Genomic DNA, 23,305 nt, shown 5'->3' on the forward strand with positions numbered 1-23,305 from the left:
GTCTCACATTCAATTCCTGGCATCCCCAGTCTAAAGCAGCTGAAGCAGGAGCTGGGGAAGAACTCTATATATCGGATACCCGAAAGCAGTTGTTAGTCAAAGCAGACAAGATTGGGCTGGATGCACCAATAGGTCCACCCTGTTTAAGGGAGCTTCATACATTGCTTGGTAAGAACAGAACCAATGTCTGAGAAGCTTTTGTACTTTACAATTCAACAGAGAAATGGTGCTTCATTATATGTATGGTATATGCTGAAACAGTCTCAAGGTCCTTCCCTTACTGCAAGGGGCAGTGAACTATTTTCAGCCTGAGGGCTGCACAATGCTTTCTGGGCAACCTTCCAGGGGTGATATACCAGTGGTGGGCAGGCCAGAGGCTAAAGTGGGCAGAGCAACGAATAAGAAATTTACCTCTGTATAGTAGGCTAGCTTTAAACACACTCCTCTATCCTCCATCCAGGCAAGCCAGAAGCATGGGAAGAGACCTTGCATTTGGCCCCCAAGCCCAAGGTTCCCCATCCCTAAATTACTATGCTAACTTTAAGGTGGTTGTACATGGGGTCACCCAAATTTCTCTTTAGAGGTGCCTCACTACACACCCCACTTGGCTGTGTTGCATTGAAGTGACTGGGTGGTATGTCTGTTACTACTCCTAAACAATAACCCCCTTGCTTTCCTGACAGACCATGGTTGGACCTAGCAGGGGAAATAGGAGGGGGAATTGGGGGGGGGGGACTTCTATCCGCATTGAAAAGAAACGAAAAGCAGAGTTCACCTCAAGTTCTGCCAGCATTCAGAAATGGAGAGGGCTGCTTTCTAGTAGAAGGGATAAAATCTTCTAATTTTCATGCCCCAGAGCAAGTGGGAGGAACAACCCACATGAGGAAACAATATTTCACAGATGAACAGCCCTGTTCCAACCTTAGTACATGTGCTGCTAACACTCTACATTTGTGATGCTGATTGGTGGTTTCTATGTAGAGTTGATAGGAACGTTATCCATGAGACATACAGCCGTACCTCCTCTTACGTAAACTTCGGGACACGTAAGTGGCAAACCCAGAAGTATATTTCCGGGTTTTTGCCACACGTGCTTGTGCAGAAGCGGTCCCTCTGGTAGCGGAAACCTCGGGGATTCGACCAGAGCTCTGGAACGGATCCCGTCCACAACCAGAAGTACTACTGTACAGTGGTACCTCGGGTTAAGTACTTAATTTGTTCCGGAGGTCTGTTCTTAACCTGAAACTGTTCTTAACCTGAAGCACCACTTTAGCTAATGGGGCCTCCTGCTGCCACCGCACCGCCAGAGCCCGATTTCTGTTCTTATCCTGAAGCAAAGTTCTTAACCTGAAGCACTATTTCTGGCTTAGCGGAGTGTGTAACCTGAAGCGTATGTAACCCGAGGTACCACTGTATTATGAATTGTCAGTGGTTGTACAATTGCTTAGGAGTCCAGGGAAATGGTTGCTGCTTTTGCTATATTTGTCCTTCTTGTAGTGTTATTTTTAAAAGTCTTCTCTCTCTCTCTTTTCAAATGCAAACTATGGAATCTTCAATTGTTAAGGCAGAAATGTGCATGCAGTTGAGCTTTCTTTTCTTTTGCAAGATCTCAAAAAGAAGTTTTTGAGCTATTTTTAAGGAAACTCACCAAAATCTACACTTCCGACATGGGTTGCCATACATCAGGATTTTCCTGGACATTTAAATGATTTCTGGCCAGATACTGTTTCCGACAGCCAAATCCCGGATGTATAGCAACCCTACTTGTGAAGGAAAGCTTTGCCCTTTTAGGCAGCAGCTATTGAGGAGCCTGTTCATGTATGGACTGTTTTGTTCCTAAATCACTCCTAGTAAGGAATTGCTGGATCCATTTTCTGGCCAGAATAATAGGCTGACCATTGGAGTGTTAAGTTTACATATTTGTTAAATGATGTAGACAAATGCATAATTTTCAAAGCAGCTTTGTTTGCGGTTTCAGTGGCTAAACTTAGAAGGAGCTTTGTAGACAGGAATGTAGTAGACAGTGGGGGTGATAGGAAGAATACCCAAGACCTGTCGTTTTTCTTCTCCAGTGTGGTTAGTTTTTATCTGCTGTTACTAAATAATGCATGTTTTGTGTTTTTGATGCTATATTTTGAAGGCTATTGCTTACAATAAAACAAATGACTGGTTTGTAATGTTAGAATCATAGAATTGTAGAGTTGAAAGGGACCATGAGGGTCATCTGGTGCAACTCCCTGGTAGAGTCTCATGCTCTACCAACTGAGCTATATAAGCCCAGCATGTTGCTAATGTGCTGTTGAAGTGTTGCTCAGGAAGCACAGAGCAGTGACTAGTCTTCCAGCAACGGAAGCACCAGCGTACTTTAACTACCATTGCCCTGGTGGAATGAGGACAGGTTAGATACCCAAAAGAGAATGATTAGAGAGGTACAACAGAATAACATCTTCAGCAATTCTTTCTTTTAATACACAGACTATGAATAGTTACATTCAAAGACTGCAAATTTAAAGTTGGTAGTGTGCGATTGGGGTTTAGTTGAGCAGGATCGAGTACGAATACATAGTTTAAGTTGCCAGCTCAACTTTCCATCTATATGTGGGATAGATGGGAAGATGCAAATGATACTGAGGAAATGAAATAAAATACCCATTGTAAAAGACTTTGAAGAGTAGCAATGAAAATTCATTATATAAGAGCTTATATAAAACAGTAATATAAAAATAAGTATCCCTAGAATCATTGCCCAACACACACAGTGAAATTCTACTGCAGCTCAATATGATGAAGGTCAAGAGCTTAATGCCCCCCAAATGATAGCTTATGCTAATTTATTTAAAGAGGATTAAAGCTTTGAACAGATCAATGAAAAAGTTTTGACTTGCATTTAAAAAGTTGGAAACCAGTAATCAGCTAAATAGGATGCTAATTTAATTGTACAGTACAGCTGGGCATCAAAGGCTTCAGCCCAGGAGTCAGAAAGTTCTCTGTCCACACTATCCTTTGGCAAGTCACTTAATAATCCAGCTCCTTGGTTTCTAGAATTGTGGGCACCATGATTTATGAAGGATGTTGACAAGCTGGAACGCGTACAGAGCAGGGCAACCAAGATGATCGAGCATATGGAAAGGCCGAAGGAGCTGGGTATGTTTAGCCTGGAAAAGAGGAGACTGAGAGGAGATATGATAGCCATGTTTAAATATCTCAAGGAAGTGGGAACTAGCTTGTTTTCTCCTGCTCTGGAGTGTAGGACTCAAACCAATGGCTTCAAGTTACAAGAAAGGAGATTCCGACTAAACATACAGAAAAACTTTCTGACATTAAGAGCAGTTCGACAGTGAAATGGTCTCCCTCAGGGGGTTGTGGACTCTCCTCCCTTGGAGGTTTTTAAGCAGAGGTTGGATGGCCATCTGTGGTGGACGTTTTAGCTGAGATTACTGCATTGCAAGGGGTTCGACTAGATGACCCCTGGGGTCCCTCCCAACTTCACAATTCTATGATTCTATGAAAATGTGTGTGTTCAGAAACAAAGAATGAATGTTTGATCAAGTTCTATTCATACTGAGAAAACACTGCAAAAAGCTTTTGGATTCTTTCATTCTTTTCAGTTCTAACTACTACCAAGCTATTCAAGTTTCAGAAAGATCTCTTCAGACTGTTGGCTCCCATACAGGCATAATTCTCTGGCTGCAGATCGCTAGCAGCTTTACCCAATCTACTTGGCTACCTTTTTACATAGCTTGCACAATTTGTTCTCACATCAGCTATGGCCATTTAGTAAATAAAAATTAAAATAAAAGCACAACAGCCTACCATCTCTAGAATTATGTACCTAAATATGGTGTGTCTGGGCAGCTCAACTGCTGCTAATGGACTATTAAAGCAGATTTCAGCAATTCTGTCACCAACATCTTTTTCTTAGCCAAAGTCTCGCAGAGAGGATATTTCTTCAATTTGGTTTCATTTCAGCCTGATCAGAAAGCTGTCCACTACATGCCAAATGAGCAGTGCTTTTCTTCTAGAAAGAAAGGTACCAGTACTCACCAACATGCTGTTGGACTCCAGATGCTGTTGGACTCCAACTCCCATTAGTCCCTGCTAGCATGGTTCAGGGATGGTGGGAGATATAGCCCCCAGCTTTGGAATGGCATAAAGTTAGCTAGCCCTGCTCTATATCACATCTTCCTCCGATGAGTAAGAAAGCAGAATTACGTAGAAAGACCAGAATATGCCAATCTACTCAATTTCCACAATACAAAGCATTTGTGGAATGAGAATTTTCTCAGAACTTGATGTGGCTAACTTTGGTGCTTTGTTTTGATTTTTCTTCTTTTCAATATCCCCCCTCCAAGTGCCACAAATTATCCAAATGGAACAGATAGCAAGATGACGTAGCCTGCCATTAGCATTACATAGACAGCACTGGATTACCTCTTGTCGGAAGAGAGCAGCCTGATCCTTGCAACCAGGAAGACGCTGGACAAATCCAGCCACCTAATGAAGTGTGGGAAATAACAGACAGAATTATTAAAGGGCCGTCCAGCAACCTAATAATAAAAGAAGTCCTGTCTGAAAAAAACAACTTTTCATTCATTCGAACAAAATATTGCAAACATTAAGATTTTTCTTTCTTTGTATCTAACCAAGAGATGGTAAAAATTAACTATTACATTATTTCCATTTTTTATATAAAAAACAACACTGGAGTTGATATAAGGTTTGACGTAGATCTGCACAGTAATATAGCACAGACAAGATGTGTAGCAAGCACTAAGGAAAGAGAAGCCTTGAAGGTAGACAAACTTAGGGCCAACTCAATTGTGCATGGGTGCGCACTAGCAAAGCAGCATGCGGTCAAAGAGATGTGCTCCTGGATCCTTTGCTTTCTGGCAGAGGATGCCGGGACACATATATTGGACTACAGATACCTATAGATGCAGATTAGCTGCAACACAAAGAGAAACATCATGAGGATGAGTTTAAAAACAAATAATGAATTTGAAGCAATGAAGCCTTATCAATCCAGGAATAATCAGCCTGCCTTACACATACAGCGGAATGAGGTAGGGTCCTGAGGTAGCTGAATGGACTTAACCACTTCAAGCTGCAGATGAGGGGGCATGGGATTCCATTTTTGAGTGCTCCCCATTGGGGAAAAACCTCCCTGTAGACAATATTTAAAATAATCAAGGACAAAGCTTTTAACCTAATCCACTCCCAGCTTTGCGAATTTTCTTTCTGAAAGCTTTTCATGGGGGGGGGGGCATACAAAAGTGGCACCCCCCCCACCTTTGGTGAGTAACAGTAGAATGTATTCTACCAGCTCATTCTGTTGCATGTGTAGGCCAGGCTATCTTCACAATGATCTGGGGCCTAAGAGACAGAAGATGGGAGAAAATGGAAGGAGTATATAAATTTTACTACAACTCTCAACTTGCATAGCTCCCCCCAAAATAAAACATGCTCTGATCTGGCAATTTTTCAGTAACCTCATGTTCCCTGAAGGGATTAACTCTATTATACAGACCTTGAGCTGTTACAGATGTGACATTCCTATCACCAATACCAAAGGACAAATAGTTACAAGGGACACTGTCAGAAACAATTTCCTCCTTTATATACCATAGGTTATCTAACTCCTTGCCTCTCAGCTTGCATAAGAAAAGTATACTGCCGATATGAATATAAATTCTTCTCTTATGTTTCTTTGCATAAGATCCTTCCTAGTTTATTATGAATATCCTTATGCTGGCATTACAAGAATTAGACCATGGCAGAAAGCAGGTCTCACCCTAAGAGATAGTAAAAACCTGCAACTCCGGCTGATACAGTAATGACAGCAATATGGGATTATTGAGCACAGGAAGCTGCCTTACACCAGGTCAGACTGTTTGTCCAGTAAGAACAGTACAGCATACTGTGACTAACGAAGACTCTCGAGAGACTCCTGCAGGGGTCTCTCATACCACCTACAACCTGAACATTTTAAACTAGTCAAAATAAAAAAATTCCTTCCAGTAGCACCTTAAAGACCAACTAAGGGTTTGAGCTTGGTATGAGCTTTCGTGTACATGCACACTTCTTCAGATAAGGGTTTGAGCTTGGTATGAGCTTTCGTGTGCATGCACACTTCTTCAGATACACCCGTGTATCTGAAGAAGTGTGCATGCACACGAAAGCTCATATCAAGCTCAAACCCTTATAGTTGGTCTTTAAGGTGCTACTGGAAGGAATTTTTTTTATTTTGACTATGGCAGACCAACACGGCTACCTATCTGTAATTTTAAACTAGAAATGCCAGGGATTAAATATGGGATGTTCTGCATGCAAGGCATGTGCTCTGCCATTGAGTTACAGCACCTTCTCGAGGGCTGTATCAAAAGTTGCCCCAGCCTTCCTTGAATGAATGGCAACATGGACAAGAGAATAAAGAATGGTCCCAGGAGGAGGCCCATGTAGGGAAAAGAAGGGATAGAGATGAAAAATTGCTCCTAGCTGGTAGGGAGCAAGATCAGATTAAATTCCAATGGATACTGCTAAGGGTAATTTCCATCATATGCTCCATTAAGGTATGGGGAGGCGAAACCTAGGAATTTGGACATTGTTAAACACATCCCATTGCACTGCAGATGGTGCCACTATTGTAAAAGACCCTCAGTTCACCCAGCAAACGCTTTAAACTGTGTTTGTTTGCAGTAAAAAAAAATGCACAAAAGGAAGTAGGATTTGACACTGTTGTTTTGAAATTCTGCAAAGAGGAACCAGCCTTGCTAAGCTTTGGACAGGATTCCCATCCATGTATTAATTTCTTCTGCGGGATTAACTAAAAGGGAGATAAAACTGTCACACATGATACAAAATCACCCTCCCAGCCAGTTACATTTAGAAAACATTTTAAGGAGCATTTGAGAAATAATCAACACTCAAATGATAAGTTCTCACTAGAGGGTAAAGATTATTCAGAACGAGCCTTTCCTTGAGATTTTGCAATGAAGGAGAAACACTCCTACTTCTGCAGCAATTTCCTAAAATTAAATTTAAAATGTCCTCTTTGGTTTCATTAGTATCACTACTTAATGCTGGAGGCCTCCCCTTTTTTAACAGAGGCTTTGGGTTCCTTGTTCCAATTTTAAGTTCATAAGCAAAGTTCAGTTCCACCCATGTTACGATGAACACAAGAAGAGACTGCGGGATCAGGCCCACAGCCAATCAAGTCTAGCATCCTGCTTACAGGTTTCCCACCAGATGCCTGTGGGAAACCTGTAAGCAGGATTTGAACACACAGCACTCTGCCCCCTGTAGTTTCCAGCAACTGATATTCAGAAGCACTGCTGCTTCCACTACCACTATGACACATTCAGGATTCAAATACTAATGAGCACAGAACTGCAGCCTTTGCCTCTTACTTGGGAGAAAGCCCCATTGAACCTAGTGAGGCTTTCATCTGAGAAAACATGCATAAGATCAAAATGCAAGTTGGGCAGTTCCCCAATGATTTCACAGTGCTGTTCCTTCTGAGCTTACAGCATTTGTGATAAGCAAATTAAGTGCCACATACCAATAAATTTCACTTCCTATCCTAGGATGATGATTGGCTAGGGAATGTCTGTGCAGCCAGACCCACTAAGTAGGAGTTCTACATCCAGGATTTTGAAATTGGAATGAGATGTTCTTCTCCAAAATACAGATAAACTCAAGGATATTTGAGGTGAAGAAAATAAATGAAGCATGATAGTGGGTTTAATATTCTCCCCCTGCAATTACAGAGTTTAACTGGATTAAAGAAGCATGATGGGCAGAAAGAATATTATCGTTAAGAATTGTTTGATCAGCAATTTTAAAAAGAGCTCAACTATTTTATAGTGTTGTCTCAAGAGCTGTATTCTGAATAGATAGCTTTTCTCCTTCAGAAGTCAAACTAGTCGAGGAGGCTTTAAGTTGGACAAGCAAGTTCCCCCCCTCATAACAACACAAGAAACTGCTGGATCAGGCCAATGGCCCTCTCTAGATTAGCATCCTACTCTCACAGTGGCCAACCAAATGCTTGGGGAAAACCTGCAGGCAGGGTCTGAGCCCAAGAGCACACTTGCCTCCTGTGGCTTCCAGCAACTGCTATTCCGAAACTTGAACTGTGAGGCAGAGCATAGCCATCATTGCTCATAGCCATCATTGCTAGCCTCATCCTCCATGAATCTGCCTAATCCTCTTTTAATGCCTCCTGCAGGAGTGAGTTCCACAGTTTAACTATCACTGTACCCTATGCAAAGAAGTAATCTCCTCCTCCCAATCAAAATATTTCAAGCTCCAGTCACCTCACTCTTTCTCCAGGCCAGAATAGGGACCACTATGTAACTGTGAAGCAATCTGTATCTGGAGCTCTATATTTTTGCAATGCTTGACCGACTGATGTATTCTGGCTTAGGCCAGAATGAAAGCTACAGTTCTACTGTAGCTGCCTCTCTTTGGCTAAAAAGGACTGAGAGGGATATTCACAACAATTACCGTATTTTTCGCACCATAGGACGCACTTTTCCCCCTCCAAAAATGAAGGGGAAATGTGTGTGCGTCCTATGGTGCGAATGCAGGCTTTCACTGAAGCCTGGAGAGTGAGAGGGGTCGGTGCGCACCGACCCCTCACGCTCTCCAGGCTTCGCGGACCTCTCCGCAAGCAGCGGGAGCGCTCCCGCTGCTTGCGGAGACTTGCCTGCATGTTGAAGCCTGCACGCGCTGAGATCAGCGTGCCCAGGCTTCGCGCACCTCTCCGCAAGCAGCGGGAGCGCTCCCGCGGCTTGCAGAGAGCTGCCTGTTTGGGGGCTGGGGTCGGGGGAAGCTCGAGCTTCCCCCGCCCCAGCCCCGCGCCTGGGGGGGAAAAATAATTTTTTCCCCTTTATTTCCCCCCCAAAAAACTGGGTGCGCCCTATGGTCCGGTACTCTCTGGCCTAGGAAGGAGAACTATGGCAGTCAAGAGCATACTCATTTGGTTTGTTTTAATAAATCATAGTTAAAGCCCAGGGGTGACCAACATGGTGCCCTCCAGGCATTGGACTCAAATTCCCATCAGCCCCAGACAGCATGGCGAATAGTCAGGGATGATAAAAGGTGCAGCACAACAGCTTCTGGAGGGTATGGCATACTACTGAATGTGACACAATGGGTCAGTGCCTCTGGCTGTTAACCAGACGTTTGGTGGTCCGAGCCCACCCAGGGATGACTGTGGGCAGGATTCCTGCATTGCAGGAGGTTGGTTTGGATGACCCTTGGGACCCCTTCAAACTCTGCAATTCTATGTTTCTATGAAAGCTTTATATCTCCTCCTCATGGCCTTGCTGGAGCAAGAAAGGTGAATGTGTGAGCTCGAGTCTCATTCATGTAATGGCAAATCATATTATTATAGCAAAACCAGTATAAGATAGCTTCATATATTTGTATTAATCAAAATAATAATCATAACAACATGTTAATGATGAAGTAGTAACATTTGGCTCAAACTTTTGAAGTGTCAGTCTTTCATGATATCAAACATCTCCAAATTTTGAAGCATAAATGAATTAATTTTACAGGAACAACTACTGCAACTACTATGAAGCATAACCCTTGAAAAAAGTATAATTTATACATTTTCAAAATAGGGCAAAGTGATCGTCAAACCAAATGGACTTTCATCTACCCACTCACATCAGCTCAAACAAAACCACTCTTTGCCACTTTCAGCCTGTGGTATAGCGATTGCTAACTCCCAAGGCAACTGGTGCAAATGTACACGGCTCAGATATGCTGTGTCACTCAGTCCCTGACTGCAGGGGAAACATATTGGCTTGCAGCAAAGCACAACGTTAGTTTTGACTGTAAACCCATAGTCTCAACAGAATGGGTCTGTCTGTCAGCAATCATGCAAACTGTGGGGGTATTCTGTGCCACAGTCATGCAAGCATGCGCAGGACAATTGCAATGTAAAGTGAGTCAGCAGCAGACAAGCACAGAAAAGGCCATTGTCGAAAGAGGCCCCAAAGGGGGCAGCTGGTAAAAGTGGCATGGCTGCACAAGGAAGGATCAGTGCAAATCTATGTGTCTTGATCGAAAGTTCTGAATTAGCCACAGCTGTAAAGCAGAGGAAGAAAAGAATCACTACCACTATATTCAAAATGCTTTCCAATTAGACGGGGGGGGGGGGGGGAATCAGGAAGCACAACTCACCTCTTCAACACTCCATTTGGCCACATTCTTGGCGGTGAGGCCAGAGACCTCCGGCAGCAGCTTGCAGTGTTGCTCCCAGCAGAGATGGAGGCGGTGGGTAGGGTTTGCAGAAAGGGAAGGCATGAAGACAGACTGGTGGAGGGCCTGCTGCAGAGCAAATGCTGTGTCTGGGAAGAGGGAGGGCAGGGAAGGAAAGAAGATGAGTCAGTCCTTGTTCAGGTGCAATTTAGAAGTGCAGGGCTGGATGTGCTCAGAGCATCCCTCCCGAAAAAGGTAAAGAAGAAAGCCCTGTGCTGTTACAGATGCTCTCAGGGAAGAGATGCCCCGATGCTAACACAGGAGGGATTGCCAGGGAGGAGGAGGTTGGGTAACTGCATCTTCAGATGGAAATTAATGGCACCATTCCAGCTTACAGTTTGTATCCAGCCTGTTCAGAGCACTCTGCATACAAGATAATGACAAGCACTGGTCACATCCCTGGAGAGATGACTCCAAGGTCAGGAAGGTTGGCAGTTCCTTCCAGACGTTAGTATCAGTCTCCATTTGTCAAACAATAGAGGCATTAAGAACAAGAAAACATCTCCCGCCTGCCTGCCTCTCTATCCCTCTCATATATAAAAGATCATCTGATTATTGCTGTGTCATGTTGCAGTAAAGATTTGTGGCTATCTATACAGCATATACTGGAGCTACTGATTAACATGGCATGGCACAATTTCTTTGATTAACAACATTAGCATGATTTATTGGGTTAACAACATTAGCTAATTATGTCTGCCGCTCCCCCTCCTCCACCGGGACACATACACAAAAAGAAAGGTATTTCAAAACACCAGGACCTTTTAAGTGATGGTTAATGTAAAGGTCTGTAGTGACATCTAGTGGCATTTTTGAATAACTAAAATATACTGCTTATAAGAGAGCAAGGACTGAACAGTCTGTGAAATGCTGTGTTCTTACTCCTCCCCTAGTTTAAAAATGATTGAGGAATACTAGGGCTCAAAGGGGCTGCTTATGATGCGATTGTACAACTCCCCTCCCTGCATTTTACAAGGAGGTTGTTAGGGGAACAACATGACTCCTCCCCCAAATACATAACAATAAAGCTGTTTGGTGCTGTTACAGCACAAGTGGTTGAAGTTTTTGGAAGAGTGAGAAAGGAGGGGGGGGAGCTACAACCTCTTCCTTTCCCACTTCCTGAAACCTCTCCTCTGTGCGCTAGTGCTATAAGCTTGCTAGAAGATGAGCAATTATGGGCTGGGGATACACTACTTTTTGTTGTGGGCCCTCACTTTTTTATACGGATTGTAGATTTTTCTGAACTGAAGCAGGGAAATCTCTCTAGTGAAGAAAGCTCTCCCTGTGGATTGCACCTGTTATATTGACCAGTGGTCAGTGGAAAGAGATGGAACACTTATGGCTCTCCAAAGAGTAATCCGATCTCTGCAGAAACAATTAACATTCATTTTAACAGGTTTGCCAGAGGAAAAGAGGTGGGAGAAATGTAAGCGGCAGCAAGCATCAAAACAAATAGTTTGACCTTATCATTGAAACCACCCATTTAGCAAAATATATAATTTTCATGACCAAATTTCCAGTAACTCCACAATTGTTTCAATGGTTTTAAAAAGCACAAACACAAAATTAACTAACCTCTTCCATCAGCCTCCTGCTTCACTAGCTGGAGCTGTATATAGCTACGTGAGCAACCAATCCTGAAAACACAGATTTGGGCAGTAAGGCAAACAATTATACAGAAGAGACAAAATTGCTTCTCCAAAGAACACTTAAATCACGGAGCTGAATAAAAGACTTTAAAATGTTTTTTTTTGTAGCATGTTTAGCCAGCATTTGATAAAATGAGCTCTGATTCACAAATGCTTATGTCACAATACATGCTACCCTTTAAAACTTTTTAAGTTTATGCTGACACAGGCCGCTAACCCCTTTGGAATAGAAATTGTTGGGTCCAGTGCCAGCTGAGGATCACTCAATTGTAATGTAAAAAAATGGTTTGGAAATTGACTCAGTGACTTTTAACTGATTTTCAAATTGTTCAGGTACATTCATTGATACTCCATGAATTTGTTTAATTCTCCTTGAAAGCTACCCTTGCATCTGTAATCAGTATCCCAACATTTTCCCTTCACTTCAAAACTAAATGGTGCAGGTGGGAAACTTTATTAGGAGTAGGTTTGACAAATTGAACAACTTTGCTTACCCTTTTGATTTGATTTTAGTAACAGCAGACGATTCCCCTTCCACTGAGTCCTTCTCTTGGCTGGTCTCAGACTGCTCAGAAAGACTGTGGACACTGCTCCGTCCTGATCTCTCCCCATCTTGTGTGGATGATTTTCTACTAAGAATACAATATTTATGTCTATAAAAACCACTTCCCAACTAGCCATGAACTAGAACTCAGGGCAAATCCTCACAAATTAAGGGTTGTGATTGTGCAGATAAAGCCTGGTAAAGTCCTCAGGATAGGATGATGCAGATAGGACTGGCTCAGCTGTCAGCGACTCTAATTAAGTTCTGTGGGGCAATTAAAATTACACAAAAATGTTCCTCACCAAAATCAGTCACAAAACACCAATCTTTCCCCACCCAGCAGCAGGGTTAACAACAACTGCTGTCAGGAAAAGGCCACAAAACCAACACAGTATTATTGTTCAAGTGCCTGAGAGAACAGGGACATCTTTGCCTGGCACCAAAAAGATCACAATATTGGCACCAGGCAAGCTTCTCTGGAGAGTCTGGGGCAAGTGGAAAACAAGACCAGTGCAAGAGTAGCTTAATAAATGTGCCCAATATTACAGTAGGCCTTAAGGTTTAGTTTAAAACTTCACCTGGACTGTGGAGAGTCTTCCTGAAGGTCTGTAAGTCTTGCAGAAGTCTCAGGTTTCTTGGGCTTCTGAACATTAGCACTGGGTGAAGGTTTTTCTCCACCAAGACGATCTTGTAAAGAACTCTCCCTGCTGCGATTGATTTCAGAATATGGGCAGCCAACTAATCTACATCAAAAGCAGAAAAATGTTTCCACAAGAAAAATATTATGCAACCCAATTGTTCCACCTTCTCCCTCTGAGGCCTATACTAACTAGCAAAGCAGGATAATGCAGCAACTCTGCAAGAGCAACAAATGGCAGGCATGTAAGATAAAGGCTCCTGGGAAGTAAATGCTTAGCAGCCACAGGCTAAAACAGAAATTCTGCAGAGAGATGCAGTTTTCAGCGAAAGGAGGAGGGAAGGACATCAGCTGCCAAAATGACTGCTCTTCAACAACACCGAGTAGCTGAATGAGCTTGGGGCAACATGAATGAAAGTAAAATCTTGCCCAGAATTCAGGAAACAGGGCACATAAAAAGCTAGCCAGAGGCAGGGGGTATGGTGGGCCAGCTCAAGAGAAGAGTGAAGAGAAGAACAAGTCTTTAAAAAAAAAAAAACACTCATCTTTTTATAACTGCCTTTTCCTAAAGGCTTTTGCTTTGGAGCGGTTTCAAAATGTAGCTCTGATAGTTGTTTCTTAGCCTTTGTTTTAACCACCCTTGTAATAATTGTTAATGCTGCTGCCTTTGTCCATGTTTTCAGCCACTGTATTTAATCATCAGTTTATGATATTGTGAGCCACCTTTGATGGGCTGTGCCCCAAAAGGTGGAATATAAATAATTTTACAAATAAAGAAATAAAAATAAAAATAAGCACACACATTAAAGAAGGAAGCAAAAGGAGCAGGTGGGGATGTGAGCTGGCACAAACACAGAAAGGCAATTGCTACAAAACGCCTACATTTCGGCGGCCTTTTCAATGGCTAAGATCCTCAAGGCCAATCTAGTCTTCCAAAAGAATTGCATCACTTGTTCTGGACACTGGGACCATATTATACAGGTCTGAGAAAACTTAGGTTGGTTACTCTTCCCCACCCCAAATGGTTCTGACCTTTAAACACAAGTTTCTTTCTCCTTCCTGTAAATCAAGCTGTGCCTCCCTCAAAAATAAAATAATATAAACACAAGTTTTTGCCTATCTGAACAAACACCTCTTCCCATATCTGGAATCTCATCCACCTTAAGTTTTGACAAACATTTATGTTGATGTTATTCTGATGCCAGCTTAAAGCGTGTCTTTTCACAAAAGCATTTGGGAAGTGTGATTGATTTTATGCCAATCTGGTTGTTTTACTGCTGGTTTATGTATCCTGATTTTTATTGGTACCATTATTTATTGAAGCTTAATTGTCCCTCACTCTGAGATCTTTGGATTAAAGGACAGTATATATGCATCAGCCATGAAACTATCTGTCCAAGAAAGTTCCTTACACCTTCCATTCTGGATTTCAGGTGACAGGTGAAAACTTTTTTTATTTATTTCAAATGGTTTTTAATGTAATTCCACTCAGAGAGCTTTGCTGTGGAGGGGGGTATACAAATTCAAAATAACTAAAAACAACAAAACAACAATATTGTCATTCCGCAAAATATATGCATCATGTTTGTTCCCCCACATAAAGAGCTTCCTCTAAACGGCCAGTTAGTACATCAAGGGAGAAGGCTGGAGGAAGGAAAAAACAATCTCCTTATCCCAATATGCTACCTTTTTACAATCTGGGAGTTTTTAACACAGGGGAACATTCTAATATGCTGCACCAGCTTAGTGGCACAAAACAGAAAGGAGCACTCTGGAGGTCTTTAAGAATCCCGAAATTCATGAGGAAGTAGGCTATGAATCTTCTCTTTTTTATGTAGGAAATATTATGCAGAAAGCAAGATGCAAAGCAGAGGAGTCCATGTAATCTTGCGCTTTTTTAGTGCTGCACCTGGGTTGTGTAACATGTATATAGGCAGAGCCTATATCTGCAGTCAGCTATTTTAATGACAAGAATCCCATTGCACAGCTTGGTTTTAGTTTCATGTTTAGAAAGACTTATGAGAGTGTCAATGAGTCAAAGTAGTAGAAACAGCTCCTTGCTTAAAAGAGGGAGTCCTGCCTTTGCCTTACTGACTTTGCCTTATTAATTTTTAAATCTTACAGAGTTTATTGGGGAAAAGCAATTTAATGGAGTTTTGCCTAACAAACACTGGAAATCCTAAACACACACACGCACACACACACACACACACACACACAGCCAACTATGAAACACAAATTGTTTCCCAAGCTAAGGAGCTGTTCTTTGCTCCTTTGTCTCAACTTTCTCCTGGGTGGGTTGAGAATGTTCAAGGACACCTCTTCAAGCCACTCCAACTTTCCCTTCTTGCTGGCAAAGTTTTGGGAATGAACCCATGAGATTCTAAACAGCTAGAGCTGCCTCTTTCATGTGAGTAGCTGTAATATGTATAGCCAAGTTCTGATGCTACTTTTCTGTGGTGTCAGTATAAAGCTTGTCAGTGAAGCCAAATACAAAGCACAAGAGGGAGCTAGAAGCACAGCATTTTATAACTGAGACACGCATTCATATTTGTAGTTCACTGAAGCTGCATTACTTGATAAACAGGTGCTGGGCAACTGATACATATTGCCCTACAATCTGCTGGCAATTACCCCATAACTCTTGGGCACACGTACGTGTAATGCGTTCCATATCTGGGTCCCCTGACATGACCCAATCCCTGACAACCAGGAGTAGGGCATCCCTGTCCTACTGCCCCTGATGGGTCCGCAGTCCCTAGAAAAACAAAACTTGTTCAGGAATAGATTTCAAAGTCTTGTTTTAAATAATTAGGTAAGGAGGGGAGAAAGAAACTACAACATTATTCTTTGTCTCACCTGGTGGGAGTTGCAAGGCATGTCCAGTTTTTGCACACCAGCCCATGGGGTGAATGTCTGGACTGTCAGCATCAACCCAAAAATCAAAACTGTGGTCCCAGCCATCAAAGTGTATCTAAAGAGGAGGAAACCCATATTGGAGGAAGAAAGAATGAAAGTTATAAGATGATGTTTCTTGTTTTCCTTTTAAAATTAATTTTAATTGTATTTTACAATTTACAGATAGACATCATCTTTTCTTCTACATTTACGTACATAGTCTATTTATTCTTCTATGCATGTTCATATCCATACCTCTTAACAGCTTCATCATCTCTCTTTATTTCATTTTCAGTATCATAAGATAATGTTTCTTGTAACAACTCTAAGAGCTTCTAACAGGAGCAGAATCTTTTTGGTTGTGGCTCTGGAGCTGTGGAATACATTCCCTGGAGAGTCTTTTGATCTTCCTTAGTTTTACTTTAGACAAAAGTGAAACTCTCCCCCAACCAGGGATTTACCTGGATGTGTGCTTTTTGAACATAAGAGCCCTGCTGAATCATACCTTTGGTACAGCTAGTCTACAATTCTGTTTCCTACTGGAGCCTCTGGAAGTCCACAAGCAGAAAATGAAGGCAGAAGCCCTCTTTTGTTGTTGCTCCCCAGCAGCTGGTATTCAGCAGCATACTGCCTCTGAACTTGGAGGTTGCTATAACCATCAGGACTAGTAGCCACTGTGCTCCATGGATATGTCTGAATTGCTTTTGAATCATTTCTGAAACTGTTTTATCATTTTATGTACAGAATTTAAAACAGTATGTAAACTGCTTTGAGAAGATATGTGTAAAAAGGCAATATACACCTGTAGTTAATAAATACACAAACAAAGCCAGTAAATAAAATGTCACGGGCAGACTCTTTTAAAATGCATTGCAATAGTCCAATCCTGAGGTTACCAGAGCATAGATTACTGTGGCCATGTTATCCCTGTCCAGACAGGGTCATAGTTAGGCCACCAGCCTAAGCTGGAGGAAGGAACGCCATGCCACTGAGGCAACCTGTGTCTCAAGTGACAGCAATGCAACCAATACAACTTCCAAACTATGAATGTGCTCTTTCAGGAGTGTGATCCCATCTAGAGCAGGTTGCACACCACTCAGCCAGACAGAGGAAGCACCCACTTAACAGCACCTGTCTTCCCTGGATTAAGTTTCAGTTTATTTGCTCTCATCCAGTCTTAACCAAGCACTGATTCAGCATGTCCACTGCCTCCCTTGCAGAAGATGAAAAGAAGAAATAGAGCTGTACATCATCAGCATACTGCTTACACACTCCAAAACTATTTAGGACCCCACTTAGATGTTAAACAACATGAGGGACGGGACTGACCCCTGCAGGACTCCATACTGGAAAACTCATGGAGTCAAACAATGCTCCCCAATAACGGCCTTCTGGAGCCAGTGAGCCAAGTAGGGGGGGGGACCACCCAAACTGCCCAGTAAAGCTAAGTTTCCTGGGTTAAAAATAATATTCTGGGTAAAATATTCTGTGTAGTATTCTTAGGTAAATTTAAGTTGCTGGTTCCGATATCAGTTTATGGCATCACTTTTGACTTCTAATGAATGTTTACCCATAACAAAATCTATAGCATTAGAACTAGAAGAACCTTATTGACACATAAACAGAATAGCATTACTGTGGATATCCAACAATGGAAAATTACAAATGTATAGTCAACAGGCATATCAATAGTTATTAAGGAAACCACAGTAGGTGCTCAACTGGAGACTCTTAGTCTCCAGTTTAGTCTCTTATATGCTTGCTCTAGAGCATCTTGAATTAGGCACTTTCAGAGGCAGAATGCTGGTCTATAAGCATCATTGCTTTGACCTTGCAAGAGGGCTCTTATAGCCTAAATCCAATTCTGATAAATAAAAACTGAAGGAGCCCACTAAGGAGCACTTGAGAAAAATCTGCTGCTGCTTCACCTATTCTGTGAACTGAGGGAGATTTTCAATCTTTGTATCTGACAAACCTCCATTTTATACAATGAGTTGAATGCAAAGTTGATGTGTTTATGTACTCATTACAGGATGGTGAGTGGAGGCGTTCAGCATTTAAAAAAAATGAGGTTAACCTGATGTTGAGGTTCGTATTGCAAGTCACCCTCAAGGTATGAGAGCTCTAACATGGCAAATTTATGTTAGATTCATACAGAGAATTGCTCAAGGGGAAGAAAAATCAATTCAGAAATGTCATTCCAGAATAAGTGGCATTACAATAGCATCCAGCAATAGTGAGCAGGAGCATTGCAATTCATGGGGGGACTAAGATCAAGCTGTCATATTACTGCTGAATATGCTTTCTTTCTTGAAAGCTCAAATGCAATATTCTTTTCATAATCTTAGAGTAGGACCATGGCTTATTTGAATGCACATACCTTGACACGATGGTCATCTTTTTCAATTATGGTTGCCACTCTAATTAACATGGGATTTCTCTTGTCTACAGCTTCTAGTTTCATGTTAGGCTGGAATCCATGAGCTGGGCGCTGTAAAGGAACACATTGCAAATGCAGTCAAGCATTACTGAGAGTAAGGTGAGCCATATATAATTTAAAGGTGCAGTCTGGACGTAATGATAAACCACAGCCTAGCATTAAAAAAGTAAGATTGCTTGGGCAGCACCATCAGCAGCTTCCTCAGTGCATGCAGAGTGTCTCTGGAAGAAGTTGCTTTCTGGTTTAACTAACCACAATTTCTTACATCTGAACTAACTTGTAGTTACAGTGGTACCTTGGGTTAAGTACTTAATTAGTTCTGGAGGTTCGTACTTAACCTGAAACTGTTCTTAACCTGAAGCACCACTTTAGCTAATGGGGCCTCCTCCTGCTGCTGCGCCACTAACCATGACGGCCCTGTTCTACCTCCACTATAATAAATAAATAAATAAATTTTATTTGTACCCCACCCTCCCTGGCCGGAGCTGGGCTCAGAGTGGCTAACATCATATAAGTAATACAATATCTGAATTCCCTGAATACCAGTTACTGGGAATCACAGGTAGGCAGAATGCTGTTGCAAACATGCTTCCCACAGGTATCTGATTTGTCACTGTGAAAACAGGATGTTGGACTAGATGGGCCAGTGGTCTGATCCTGCAGGCTCTTCTTATGTTCATAAAATTCAAAAAGCCAGTGCCATTTACCAGCTTTTTTAAAAAAATACTGCTACCTTAAAGCATTTCATGTAACCCACTTACTTTATCTAGAACATGATTTCTAATTTGCCTTGCACCCAACATTCCACAAATACCATAATTATAATAAAATAGCAGCAACAGCAACCATCATCATCCTAATCATCCACCTATAACTAAGAGCTGTACAAAAGTAAAACCATAGCTTTTAATGTTGTGATTCACCAGTATAAAACTAGATAAGATGTTGACCAACCAGTTTAAAAGCTCTTGCTGGGGCTGCCTGAGAACCAGTTTCCTCCAAGTATTTCTCCCATGAGAAGCTTTTGAAATCCTTGTATTCTGCAGAGAGGTTTAGAAATATTATCACTTTAACTACAACTGTAAGTGATAGGAAGTGTACATTAACCAAACAATACATTGTTATGCAAGGGAACTGAAATCAGAAATTAAACCACTTTTAAAAATGTTTATATAGTGTAAGCTTCCACTTCAGGTTATGTGCCTAGGCTTGTTTTAGATCTATGCTGCTTCATCAATTGGTGTACGAGCTGCTCTCTCCTTCATATGTGCACTGCAATACCTTCCCTTTCATGGAAAATCATAGCTTGTCATCATATCTGAAATGAACAAATGATAGCTTGTTCTTGCCCTCCCAAAACATTGCAAACTTTTATCCTGGCTTTTAATTCTGGTCTGGAGGATAAGCACAAACCAGAGGTTACCAGTGTTTGTGCAAAAGCAAACTATGGTTTGGCACAAAAGTAGTAGTTAGGGAAAGTGTGAGGGAAGGAGTAATTGTGCAAGCCTAAACAAGCTCAAAGATTTTGGTATGGAATCTATAATACGTAGAAACTAGTACAGCATCCATAACTCTTGCAATCTCAGAAAATTCACTAAATGGGTCCACATCATAATGATAACTACATTAGTTTTCATTTTCATTTTCATTTTAAAGTTAATTTTACTGCATTTTCTGTATGTAAAGTGGCTTTTAAAGCACCTTTATTACCTCTAAAACTTATAAGTTGAAATTCCACATCTTTAGAGATTGGCCAAAAATGGACTTGGTGATTTAAGTGAACGTTATGAGCTGCCCTCCAGACATCATAGAACAGTAGAGTTGGAAGGGGTCCTGAGGGTCATCTAGTCCAATCCCCCCCCCCCCGCAATGCAGGAATCTAAACTAAACTATCCACGACAAATGGCCCGAATCTACAGTTGTTCCTCCCTGAAGCAGTGTGTGACACACTGTTTTCAGCCACCTCAGTCAGCCGTAATAACACCAGCAAGATCCCCCAGCCCACTGTGGAGATCCTTTGAGCTTTTAAGCAAGGCCTTTTTGCTCTCAATTCTCCTTTCCCATCCCAACTCCTATCTAGGGCTCCATCTGCACTTTATGTCTAAAGCCATATCATACCACTTTAAAGAGTCATGGCCTCCCACAAAAGACTCCTGGGAACTGTACTCTGCCAAGGGTGCTGAGAGTTGTTAGGAACCCCCCTACTGTTAAGCCAGCATCAATACATCATGTTGTCAACAAAGACCCTATTTTGTGACCCAGCACCAGCATGCAGTTACCCTTATCATAATGGAACTGGGATATGACCATCCTCTTGGGCAGGGCGGGGGGGGGGTGTCTCCCATTCTACAAATCTAGCAGAATTAATTGGAGAGGAGAAACCAGAACAGACCTCATACACATCTGAATCATATAGAGCAGATCACATCTTGCAAATGTTTAGAATGCAACAGGGACTTGTGAACTTTCAACATACCAGCTGGTGTTGTAAGGGGAGTTCCAGTTTCTTGACAGTAACCAACAGGTCGAATATAAGGGCTACTAGCATCACACCTGGATCAAACAGAGAGAACTAGTTCCAGTCACAGCCAGTACATGAAAGAATGAATCTGATGTTTCTTTGCTGAACCTGATCATACATGGAAGCCACTTGCTTTAAAAGTCATAAAACTATGTCTTCAAGAAGACCAAAACACTGGAACTTACTGTGAAGGGTTTTTTTCTTATTCAACATAAGAAGGTATCAAGTGGGTTATAATCCCTCCTAGTGCTTGGAAGGCAGGAAAAATGTGGATTTCCGTTTGAAGATCCCGGTGAAAGACATTTCTAAAATAAGTTGATGCCTCCTACTGGAGGGATCAGTCAGACCCTATGCTTGCTTTCCATTGAGTCATCCCTCTAACCAGACTGACTCTGTCTGTGGTCAGTGAAGGCTTGGTTCTCAGACTTCGTTCCGGGCCTTTTTAAATAGCTTTCCCCTGTATTCTTTTTCTTTTCTTTTTGCCTTCTCTCCTCTCTTGGTGTGACTGTTGTGTGAGCGGCCACTGTATATATTTGCATTGATCTACAAAGCATTTACACTTGTGCTGAGAACCTGCCTTGAGTTCCACTTGGAAGAAAGTCAGGATGTATTTTTTTTTTTTTAAGGAACCTAGTATGTGCAGCATAATTTGATATGCTGGGATTCTCAGTGCTCTTTCTTTTTCTCCAAGCATGCTTCTAGTAATCAAGGTTGCAAAAGACTTAAAATTTGCATACAGTGAGAAAGAAGGTTCAGAAATGAGAATAGATTGGATGTCCTTCAGTGGGTAGCAGTTCACTGCATGGAACAATCAATCTATCCTTTTCACCTGTCAACTATTCCCTAATCTCCTAAACCTTGATGTGTAGTTCCACCCTAACTTGGAACATTCCCAACCCACAATTGCTAAAGTAATGTGAATGAAGGGGCATGAGAAACATGTGTAGTTAAGCATTGGTGAATGTGAGAAAAGAGTGCTTAACCTTTCACATACTTGTCAATTCTCCCCTCCTAATGTCTCCTGCAACCTTCTATCCTCCATTTGGGTGTATTTCTGGTGTCAGAAACAAGGCAGAGAGAAACTGAGCTAAATACAGCTGTGGTGTGGGATTTTATTTTCATGGAGAAATCAGCAGGCATGGGAAGGGATAAGCCAATGATTCTTATGCTGTAGGGCAGCCTGCCCTTCAGACCAGTGTTCCCCAACCTTGGGCCTCCAGCTGTTTTTGGACTACAACTCCCATCATCCCTCGCTAGCAAGACCAGTGGTCAAGGATGATGGGAATTGTAGTCCAAAAACAGCTGGAGGCCCAAGGTTGGGGAACATTGCTTTAGAGGTTCTAGACTAGCACCTTCAGAAGTTCCCAGTATCTTTATTGCTTAATTTTTAATTTTATGTAATTGTTGCATGTCATATGCTCTAATGTTAACAAAGATATTTCTCGATGCAACCATGTTAAACAGTTTAAAGATGAAAATGAATGAAAATTGTGTTACAAAACAAAAAGAGAACGTTCCAGACATATGTAGACCCTAAGGCAGGTTGTATAATCCTTTTCTACTAGCTAAGACCTAGCTAGAAAAACTTAAATGTTAAATTTTATTCAGTTATATTCTGGGTTTTGGTCCTTTACAGGACTCCCAGGGTGGCTCAAATTGCAACAATATACCTATCTATAGTTATATATACATATACATACACATACCTCTAAAATAACTAATTAAATCATAATGACAAATGGTAAGCATGCATAAGTTTGCAAGTAAAAGAGTATTTCCCCCCTAGATTTTCCAAAAGATGTGATCTGTACACCGTTCTACAAGTTTTGACAATGTCACAAGCAAACAACTGGGCCCAAACATATTCACTCGGAGGTAAGGTGCACTAAATGAAATGTAAGTGTGTTTAAGACAGCTTAAGAAATTCAGGAAGTGAGTAAGACCTGATGAATCTAAATTCAGAACTGGAGCCTGACTCAAAATGCAGAACTAGCGCCCCCCTCATCCGAACTCAAATTCATTCTCTATCTAGGCAATGTCAAGCAATACCATAGTTGCATGAACAGAGGAGATATTTCTTTACTTACCAGTAGTCATAACTTTCACCCCAGTTGTCAAAATGAATTAGCAGCCGATTATCCAACATGTCTGCAATGGTTGCTACACACATTAAAGAAGGATTCTTTTTGTCTACGGCCTCCAACTTCATTCCCACTCGAAAACCAGAAGGCGTGACTGGCTAAGGAACAGGAGGAAATTGAGAAAACATTGCAGTTCGCTAAATTATTGAAATTACAGCTTCATTAGTATAATGAATGCTAATAAAGCATTTTTTTAAAAAAAA

The 23,305-nt window shown here is 41.7% G+C and overlaps 1 protein-coding gene across 13 annotated transcripts in view; it reads right to left on the reverse strand.

Moving 5' to 3' along the window:
- Nucleotides 1-23,305, reverse strand: part of LOC310710876 (lethal(3)malignant brain tumor-like protein 4) — a 58,074-nt gene that overhangs the window by 4,881 nt on the left and 29,888 nt on the right. For 6 of the 13 annotated variants that reach the window (XM_083512142.1, XM_083512139.1, XM_083512146.1 and 3 more), the window contains 11 exons: nucleotides 23,049-23,200; nucleotides 20,917-20,993; nucleotides 19,395-19,480; nucleotides 18,381-18,491; nucleotides 15,962-16,076; nucleotides 15,761-15,860; nucleotides 13,044-13,208; nucleotides 12,416-12,550; nucleotides 11,848-11,909; nucleotides 10,195-10,361; nucleotides 4,432-4,494 (listed from right to left, as the gene is read on the reverse strand). In XM_083512142.1, the coding sequence (XP_083368268.1) occupies nucleotides 4,432-4,494; nucleotides 10,195-10,361; nucleotides 11,848-11,909; nucleotides 12,416-12,550; nucleotides 13,044-13,208; nucleotides 15,761-15,860; nucleotides 15,962-16,076; nucleotides 18,381-18,491; nucleotides 19,395-19,480; nucleotides 20,917-20,993; nucleotides 23,049-23,200 (1,233 nt within the window). Of the gene's footprint in view, nucleotides 1-4,431; nucleotides 4,495-10,194; nucleotides 10,362-11,847; nucleotides 11,910-12,415; nucleotides 12,554-13,043; nucleotides 13,209-15,760; nucleotides 15,861-15,961; nucleotides 16,077-18,380; nucleotides 18,492-19,394; nucleotides 19,481-20,916; nucleotides 20,994-23,048; nucleotides 23,201-23,305 lie in introns of all 13 variants that reach the window. The other 7 variants (XM_083512141.1, XM_083512138.1, XM_083512143.1 and 4 more) reach the window with 2 other exon arrangements.

Source organism: Podarcis liolepis, assembly GCF_965112155.1.
Source record: "Podarcis liolepis genome assembly, chromosome: 7".
Classification (NCBI taxonomy): Eukaryota; Metazoa; Chordata; class Lepidosauria; order Squamata; family Lacertidae; genus Podarcis; species Podarcis liolepis.